This window comes from Ursus maritimus, unplaced genomic scaffold (assembly GCF_017311325.1).
Source record: "Ursus maritimus isolate PB19 unplaced genomic scaffold, ASM1731132v1 scaffold_10, whole genome shotgun sequence".
Taxonomy (NCBI): domain Eukaryota; kingdom Metazoa; phylum Chordata; class Mammalia; order Carnivora; family Ursidae; genus Ursus; species Ursus maritimus.
The window spans coordinates 77,339,418-77,349,353 of record NW_024423344.1 but is presented as its reverse complement, the minus strand read 5'-3'; the positions used below and the strand labels follow the sequence as shown (position 1 = coordinate 77,349,353).

The window sequence follows — 9,936 nt, the reverse complement described above, 5'->3', positions numbered from 1 at the left end:
CCGCTGGACCTCGCCCCAGGCAGCCGTGCTCTGAAGCCCTGCGTCCCTGTCCGGTGAGCCTGGCTCCGGCGTATTCGTCCCTTAAATCGTGGGTAACTCAGCACGGGTCCTCGGCATCTGCGGTCCCCACGTGCTTTGGGGACAGACAGCCTCCGAGCAGGGAAGGACGGCTGTTTTTGAAAAGGCTCCCCTGTTGATTGAGCCTCCAGCTGAGCATGACACAGTATTGTAGGACAGTCTGGTACATTCTGTCCAGCGCTTAAAACCTCATTACGGAGTTCATTACATTGTTCGTTCAGGGTATTTACCAACCCAGGGGTGCCTCCGGGTACCTCTCAGGATTAGAAAGAGCTGAAACAGGCTTTAACACGCTTCAGTGGTACATTTCAGGTTCTGTATATTTTAGGAACAGGAAGAAGTAAAACCCCCCTGAATTCACTTTTTGGAAGTCTGTACTTCTGTGGAACGTTAAGTAGTAGGTCAGCCTTGGATACCAGATGTAACCAGAGGCTGTGCCTTCCTTCGGTGTTGGGGAGGAAATTAGACCAGGAGTGGGGCTCTGAGTTCCCCGTGCAGCCTCTCCCTGCCTCCTGACTATCAGCTCCCTGTTTTTACCTGCATGTAAGGCTGCCCTGTGCTTGGGCCTGGGCAAGAGCCAGGTTGGCATTTAACACATTATGAACTATTCCCATCTTTCAAGCTGGCTTTCCTAGAAATGTGCCAACTGCACGTTACCTGACCTTTCACGAAGCTTATTTTTCCTTGAGAACTCAACATTATTTAAAATCTCTAATTATACTTGGCTTTTACAAGCTGCCATATGGTATAGTATCTCTCCCGTTCCCTAAAGCGAACCCACAGGTAATAGATTTAAAGCGAGGGAGTTCTTACTTGATCTTACTTAATAAGTAACAGCTTTTGGCATGTCCGCTGATTTTGATCCTTGGTTCATTTTTTTTGGTTTTGAAACCCTTTGGCCTTATTACTAGCTTTGGCACTTTCATTTTCCCTTGGTACATGAATAAGGGCGATATGCAGAAGTGCACCAAAGGTGTGTCTTTATCAGCCGTCGCTCCCAGATTCTAGTTCCTGGAAGCCCGAGGTCGTGTTAAATCTGTGTGCTCCCAGCGTGAAAGTCCATCTCCCACAAGTGTGGGTTGCAGTGACCTGTCCTTTGCAAGGAAAGCCTTAAATTGCTGACAGAGGATGAGAGATGCGGGGTGACATCAGGGTGTGGCTGACTCTTCTTCCTCCGAACTCTGTCCTCTGGAAGAGGATCACTGGCACTTGGAGCTTTTCCACTAAATCTGCTCTGTGCCTCGAGAGGGGAAGTGGGCCGAGCGCGATCTGAGGACACGTGGGTGGAGCAGGGTAAGTCTTCGGACCACGGCCCTTGTGGGACAGCGCCTGGCTCGTGGTGGGCACCTGCGGAGTGTGTGTGCGGAGTGTGATGAGCTCCAGCCAGAGGCTGGGATGATACCGGTGCCCAGCTGCAAGGTGTCATCCTGCTGCATGTATGGTCCTCTTTCAGCCCCCTGGGAGGCCAGAGCTTGGGTGTGCTGTAGGCCTTTTCCTCCCCAGACTCGCGGTGGGAGGGGTGCACAGTGTAAACACTCACTCTCCATGTCGGGACTGGAGGATGGGCCGCTTGCTGAGCTTTCCTCGAATGCGGCGTGTGTAAAGGTCCACAGAGTGCCCTGGTGTAGAACAGGAAATGGTCTTTGACTAGGAAGCGTGTACTGTGGCTGCACCTCTCTGAAACGACCAGTCACTGGTTTTGTAGAATGTAGAAAGGCATGTGAAAGTGGCAAGACCCAGTTTTGAGAGAAGTCTTTGAAAATCGCAGTCTTTACTGATTTTGGCTTTTTCAGTTGTAGGAAAAACAGAATAAATTCGTGTGGCGTCAGTGTTTTTGAGTTTCTATTCTTGTGTACCAGCTTTTTTTTTTTTTTAAACCAGGATAAGGAAAAATACTCTCTTAAAGCTTTTTTAAAATTTGTATTGTGAAGGAATGACTTCTGTTGTTCCCTCAAACAAAAAAAAGCTGGGTAACAAAAAATGCCACTTATCTGCGTCATAGAATTGGAATTGTTTGTGTAACATGAAATAGCATACGACATTTACACGTGTGTCATCCCCCTCCTGCCGTTTTCAAAGTTGGAGTGCCTCATCCAGCTGGTGAGAGCTGGGGCCACGCTGGATGTCTCCACTACACGCTACGCACAGACCCCAGCCCACATCGCCGCTTTCGGGGGACACCCCCAGTGCCTCAGCTGGTTGATTCAAGCAGGAGCCAGCATTAACGAACCGGTAAGGGCGTGCCGATGATTAACTTGATTTTTATTTTCTTTTTCCAGTTATAATTACATGGTGTTGAGTTTTAAATGGAGGCCTTAATTAGAGTTTAATATGTTAACCTCTGGGCTGACTGGGATTTATGTGTACGGAGTTATTTGTGGGTAATAGGCCTTTTACATAGCAGTGCTTTCACCTGTTACGTGACTTACCGAGATCCACGGCGATCCGAGGTGATTTGCCCACGTCACAGCTGGTAACTGAAGGAGTCTGGCCTGGAGCCCGGAATTCCTGGCTCCCCTGCCCACAGTGGCCTCAGCTTCCTTTCCACACAGAACCGTGAGACACATCCGTGCTAGCGGAAGAACGGCGGTGACTTCGTTGGCATGGTCTAGTTAGCACTAGCAGGCTGACCGGCGTGGGCTCACGCGGCCTCTGACCGGACGCGGAGGAGGAGCCAGGGGCTTGGTGTGGAAGTGTGCAAGCCCGGGCGTGCATGCCAGCTTCTCATGGGGTGTTTTCAGTGTTCCTTTCACTTCCTCGAAAAAAACCTCAAGGAGAGAGTTTCGGTTCCTGGGGACTCTTGTGTGGACACGTGTGTGGGTATAGATGACTCGGGATAGTCTGGCCAGAGGGTTTCCCAGGCGGAGACCCTACCCGAGGGTGGATTCGTCTAGGGGCTTGTACCTGGGGCTCCGTAGGGATGCCTGTGTGCCTTCCCACTTTCCTCTTTGCCCTTTCTCCTGTTTTTATTTGCTTTTTCTATTAATAATCCTCAAGGGCCTACGGTGTGCAGAACAATTTTTATTTCCTCTCTGCTATTTTCCCAAGATTCATCCCTTGCTGATAACCAGGCCCCGCCCTCAGCAGTAACTCAGCTGACCACCTACAAGGCAGGAATCAGGGACAGGTGTTTGTAGGAGTGGTCTAGAACAGGGATCAGGGGAGTGACTCTCCGTGTTGCTTTGATCCGCGTGTGCAGAGGCTACGGAATGTCAACCTCATGCTTTTACTGCTCCAGGCATGCCTGTGTCCAGCTGAGCATTCCTGGTGCTGCCTTCTCTCTGCCCCGTTGTCCTAGCAGAACACGTGGGGACCCTGGGGGTGCCACGCTCCATCTCCTCTGCTCCACTCCTTGGCCTGGGGCAAGTCCTTGTGCTCAGTGTCCTTGTTAATGGAATATGGATAATCCACGAATGGTTGTGATTAATAATTAATATGGAACTTTAGTTTCGAATATTCTGTTAGTTTTCTTTTTTTTTTTTTTTTTTTAAGATTTTACTTAGAGTATGAGTGGGGGTGAGGGGAAGGGGGAGCAGAGGGAGAAGCAACCTCCCCGCTGAGCAAAGAACTTGGGTTACTCTATCCCAGGACCCTGAGATTAGGACCTGAGCCCCCCAGGTGCCCCTCTGCTGGTTTTCATCCAGCTCTTATGTAGCATCTGATTTACAGAGATGGAAAGAGATCGTCCAGCACTGCCTTCCAGGCGGTATAAACCTAGAAGCTCTTGTTCACATGCCATTGGACAGCAGCCCAGCCTCTGCCCCGGACGAAGGGCTGCTGCTCTGCCTCATCCTGGGTGGGGCCCTCTGGGCTTTGCTCCCAGGGCAGGAGTCCCCAGACCCCACCCCTCGCAGCACCCCCAGCCCTCTCGTGTCCGAGGCTGTCCCCCGGGGTCTCGGCTGCATTCAGCGTCAGCTGTCACTTTGTGTGGGGGGTGGCGGCGGGCCTGCTGGGACAGGCATCCACTGACCTCGGAGGTCACAGCAGCTCTTGTGTTAGCTCCCCCCCAGTGTTGACTCATCCCGAGGTGGGTGGTTTCTCGTCTCCCACGTAAACTGTTACAGAACCAGATCCAGGATTTCCTAAATCCATTTGTGTGCTTGCCGTTTTTCTGGACCTGCCCTGCATTTCTTCTGCTCCTGTTTTAGTTTCCACCCACCTTCTGGCCTCGATTTTGGCATATTAGTTACTAAGTGTCATCAGTTCGTTGTCCTCGAGTCTAACAGAGGCTGTGTTTGCAGTCTACAGACTTGGCTTGAGGGGTCACTGAGACTCCCGTGTGCCATCTGGAGGCTCTGTTCACCCAGAGAGAAAGAAAGTCCGTTTCCAGGTGATTTATTCTTGGTCGGTCTGTGGCCACGACCCACGGGCATCACGTTCTACAAGGATTTACAAGCCGTCTCTTCACTCCTGTTCTGGAGTTGGTGACATTGGTACCAGCTCTAGTTTCTTGTAGCCAGACTAGAACCAGGCCTTTCTGTACTTGCCGTTCAAGGTGACTTGTCTTCCGACGTGTGGTGCTGCTCCCACTCCCCTACTACTCAGCTTGCCCACAGTCGTTCTGGAATCATACTACAAAATAGCTGGTATTTTTGGAATGTGACTTGTCTGAGCTGGAGACGTGAGTAATTAAAATGGCTCCTCCTCTTAGTGTCTGGGCCAGTGTTTTTTCGTGTTCGGTCTTCCCCTCCTGGCCTGAGGGAGCGACCTTGGAAGGCCCAGTTCGGGAGCTGGTTTTGCTTCCTCCTCTGTCCTCTGTTACTGTCCCACCATCTTCTAAAGTGATAGCGCAGACTTTTACTTTTCCTCCTTGTTCCAAAGAGAGCTTTAAAAGGGGGTGGGGTGGTCAGGGGTGGCACCACCTCCCCTCCCCACCCACTCCTCCTGGCAGTGCTTCCATGCGAGTGCTGCTTGTCCTGATTACATGCTTCCTGTCTCCCCTCCCCACTTTTTTGGGAGGATGGGGGGTAGGTTTTTGCTTTGTTAAGAAGCTGAGGGACGCCTGGGTGGCTCAGTTGGTGAAGCATCTGTCTTTGTCTCAGGTCATGATCCGAGGGTCCTGGAATCGAGTGCTGCATCAGGCTCCCTGCTCGGCGGGGAGTCTGCTTTTCCCTCTCCCTCTGCCTCCCCCCTGCTTGTGCGCTCGCGCTCGCTCTCTCTCTCTCTCATAAATAAATAATCCTTTAAAAAAAAAAAAGAATCTGAGTTCACTGGATGGCTCCCTCGGTAGCCACATGGAATTCTGTGTTTCTTTCTTCAGAAATGGGATTATTCTGTGTAGAACTTCACATCACCTCTGAGCTCGCTTTCAGTCAGTGCTCACACTTATTTGCACTCCACGCCGGCGTCTTTGCCATTACAGGCTGCTCTGGAAGCCTCTAGCACTCTTCACTTTGGCCTGCACCCTGGGATCTGCCTGTGAGCTTGGGTGTGTCCCGATCAATGAATGGACTGTCGTCCTGTGCCAAGCACGGGGCGCCACCGCCCCTCCCTTTGTTTCGGAAGTGCTCTGCCGCCAGCCTGGCTTCCAGGGACAGGGCGGTAGGAGGACTGGGGAACGTGCTGCCGGCCAGGCAGGAGGTGCTGCCTTGGTGTTTCAAACAGAAACGACTTCCTCCTCTTGATTGCTGCATCTTTGTTTCCCTCCTACAACCAGAGAGCCTGTGAATGGAAGCATGTTTCAGATTGTGTCCCATTCATACACTGCAAACTAACTCATCATCCTCACTGTCATTCCCAGCGTCAGCTCACTTTCTTTGCCTTCTCCAGCCTTACTCTGAAGTGTGAATCCCGCTCTGATGCAGCCTTTCTCAGGGTCCTTGCGTGAAGCTGGCTGTGTGTGGCCCCGGGTCCTCTTCCTCATCATTCCCGACCCTTTGACCTCAACCCTCCTTGTCTAAAGTGTAGTAGGTGCAGGGGGGCATGGGCGATGTCTCAGCTCAGGCCCGCCCTGGGGTGGGTGTGGATGTGCGTGGGTAGACCAGACACTGGATAGGGTGCGCTGTTCCTTGGCCTTGGTTCCTTTTTCCTTTTTAACCTGTTAGAGGATAATTGTTCTGGGTTTTATATACAATGCATTTGTGCTGAGATCCAGCATAAAATGGTTTCTTGACATCCATGTGGAGTGTCCGTGCTGTCCCTGCTGGAGAGGCCCCACGACTCTGCTCTCAGCTCAGGAATTCAGGAGAACGTGCCCCCTTCCGTGGCCGACTTTTCTTTTCTCTCCCGCGTCTCTGGCCGCAGTACCGTGTGTTTCACGTCAAATCTACTCACCGAGTTGTTTGGTCTCCAGGACGAACGAGGTGCACGGTCTGTGTTCATTATGTTACTCGAAAATGCCCAAGTCCCGTTGGGTCTGATATGTCGTGTGTGCTTTCTGTTGTTTCAGGACTGTGAGGGCGAGACCCCCATTCACAAGGCGGCTCGCTCTGGGAGCCTGGACTGCGTCCGTGCCCTGGTGGCCAACGGGGCCCACATTGAGTAAGTGCCTTGGCTTATTCGTCCCGCAGAGACGCAGTCAGGACGCTGTGCTTACAGACAGCATGTACTGGGAGCAAGCAGCGGTCCTCAGGTTGTGTTTCTGTTAGCAACGGAACTTGGCTTGGTAGGTCAGTTGGCGTTAGCGGGCAGGGTTCTGGTGCGGGTTGACGACTAGCGGAGGGAGTGTCATCACAGTAGCCACAGGCTTGTTGCCATGACAGCATGCGAGGACGGAAAGAGCAGTGAACTAATTACATTTGGAACCTGGCATTGTTGACTTGGCCGCTAACTAGTTGTGTCACCACGGGCAAGTCGTCAGACTGACTTTGCCAGTGTTAATTTTGAAATGAGGCCCTTGGATTGGATTAGAACATGTTTTCAGGCCTCTCTGGCCCCCAAATTCTGATAGACAGTTAGCTTTTCTAAGTTGTGATTTTCTCATCTTTTAGCAGATGTGAGAACATTATGTTTTAAAGCCTGTTTTGACTTTTAATGATTTATAACTTTTTGTAAAATGGAACCGTATATATTAAAGTCTTCAGACTCACTCTGAGCTCTTGATACCGGTGACATTATTGTAATCTTGTTTTAGTTCAGTTTACATGAGCTAGTTTATTCGTGGTTCGATAGAACAATATTAATATTTAAGTGTATTAATTTAAAGATATCTTATATGCAAAAGTCAGTAGCTAGCTATGGCATTAAACGTTTATTTTAGGTATTTAATTCATTTGTATTAACTTTCTCTGAAAGATTTATATTGTAAAAATTTTTCTTCTGCAGTTCACAGCATTAACAAAATGGATGCGGTTTTCACCCTTAAATGTTGAGTGTAAGCTATAGAGCTATAATAACCAAAATAACTATAATGTCAGCTTTTTTGTTTTGAGTGTCTTGAATATTTCATAAAAATTAGTTACAAACCACTTTATTCTAATTGGAAATGTGAAAATCTAGACTTTGGGAGAAATAAACCCACAAAACTAACCTAGTTTAACCCTTTGGTTTCCACTTCATTGTTTTGACTCTGTGGTATAATAAATTTATTGAAAATAGATCCTGGATAGCAAAGCCATATAGGTTAATTAATGCAAGGCCTAATACCGGGGCTGTCATTTGGCTCCTAGGATCTTAGCTTCTGTTTGATTTAAGTATTCTATTGTTAAGAGAAGTCATTAGTTTGGTCTTGGATCTTCTATTTCCAAAGAAGTTTAGTGTTGTAAATATGCCCTGTATTAACTGTTACATTGCAGGGCACCTTGTGACTTCATATACTTATGATTTCAGGTAATGTAAAAACAATGGATAAGATGAATATATATTATACAATTTGAGATGATTCTTAATGGATTGCTTCAAAGTGAAGTTATATATGCATTTTTTAGCTGTGTTTAGATTAAAAACTCAGATCTTTAATTTTAATAACAGAAGCTTTGGTTATGAAATACAGAGTCATATAAAAATCAATGATTAAATTGCTTGTCATTTATTGAAATAATAATTAGAAGTTGAACTTTAATGACTTATTTTTGTAAACAATAGTCTGATTGATCCTGAGCATTTTATTACTAAGACGTTAGTTCTCTTCATTTCAATGAATAGCTTAATCCTTTGAGCCAATAAATATTTATCTCTATATCGTTTTTTTAATAGGTGTCTTTCTAAAATGAGAACCTTTTATTTACAGTTTTGTCCTTGGTTACAGGACCCTCGAGTCTCTCTTTCCCACCAAGTGTGACTGAGCCTGGCCTCGGGTGCCAGACTGTTTTTCCTTCTCAGTATAAGAGCCACTCCCTCGAGACCCTGCATTATGGTGATTTCCCTTGCCTGAACCTTCAGATGTTCTTTAGAAGAAGTGTTTAGCCCCAGCCACCTAGCCAAAAGCGATTCTTAATATTCTAAGTCTTTGGCCTGGAGACAGAGCACAAAGAACCAGTTGTATATGTGGTTATTTAGTTTTAACATCTGGAGAAATGGCCAGTTTTGCTGGGAAGCTTTTTGATGTAAATTGTTTTTTGATGTCTGTTCTGCACATTTTTATGAGTTTAACACTTTTAGCCTACCAACAGATGATAGTTTGAGTCCCCCAGATTATAGTACTTAGATCTGTTTTACTTGTACTGCTCACATGGTAAAGAGTAGTCCTAGCAAATAAAATGCTTTTTGTTTTGTTCTGTTTTGTTTTTTAAGAGGATCGAGGGGCACAGTATTAATTTACTTACGTAAAGTGGTTTATGTTTTTTCTAGTTCACAATGGGCCAGATTATTAATTAACTTCATATTATATGCTATAATATGAACCTTTCCTTTTCCTGTGAAGGGACTGAAAGCTGTCTCGTATCAGTATTTTGTCACACTTGGTGGTGATCATTAATTTTGTTATTAATTCCTACTTTTTTTTTTATGTATCAGCTGCATAAAGTGGCCAGAATCTTAAGTTGCTGTTTTTTTGGTCACTGGGTAGATAATGATGAGGGCAAGCGTCCCCCAGGTCTGTGGCTAGAGCGGTTTGTTGGGTAACTCACTTGTCAATCTAGGCCGCGTCTGTACGATAGCGCACGTCAGCCGCTGGGCACCGTGTATAACGTTTTCTAGCACCCACACGTGAGTATGTTGATGGAGTTTTTTTTTTCTTCTCTTATTTTACATCTTGAGTTTTGGTGCCAAGTTTTCTTTTTCTTGTGAGGTTTTGTTTCTGGCTTATACGATGGTCATTATCATTTCCCATTGTTTACATTCAGAAGTAAAAATACGTAGGATTAAGTGGTAATTCTGTGACACCAGGTTCAATGTTTGCATACTTTAAATCACCTGAACTTCTGTAGGCTCTTCTCATTCTCGTTTTTCTCAAGCACAGCAGCTGCGGAGTTCTCAAAAGTGAGGTTGTCCCTGTCCTTCGTTTGGCTTGTGTGACGGCTCCATCTGTCACTGCGGCCGGTACCGAATGATGCCCACTCGGAGGGGATTGCATCGGAGGAGAGGCACGGACTAACCTGTGAACCGCCATTGCCTCTTTTTTCTTCTTGATGATCAAATAAGTAGCAATGTAGGATGAAGTCTTCCTGTAATTTCGGAGACAGCAAGAAAACTTGCGGACTATCTGCTGATAATTAAGACCTTTTAACTACTGACATTGTAAACTGTAGGTTTAAAGCCTTGGGTTATCTTTACTTTCAGTATTTGGGCACCAATTAATTTCGGTTACTTTATTTTCTTGAGAGGTAAAGTGAACGTTTCCATATCAACCAGATATTGTAATAGCCTTCTTTATGCCTCTGAGTAGAAATACAGGGACTCTGTGGGATTTGGAGTGAAACTGCAGTTGCTGGGGTTTCAGGCAGATTTGCTGGCCCGTTTTGTGCCCCGCCACACGGGTGC

At 47.1% G+C, this 9,936-nt stretch overlaps 1 protein-coding gene across 1 annotated transcript in view; it reads left to right on the top strand.

Annotated features, from left to right (window-relative positions):
* ANKRD10 (ankyrin repeat domain 10) overlaps positions 1 to 9,936 on the top strand; it is a 32,434-nt gene that overhangs the window by 1,254 nt on the left and 21,244 nt on the right. Inside the window, exons 2-3 of the mRNA XM_040624658.1 lie at positions 2,158 to 2,310; positions 6,467 to 6,558. Of these exons, the coding sequence (XP_040480592.1) occupies positions 2,158 to 2,310; positions 6,467 to 6,558 (245 nt within the window). The remainder of the gene's footprint in view (positions 1 to 2,157; positions 2,311 to 6,466; positions 6,559 to 9,936) is intronic.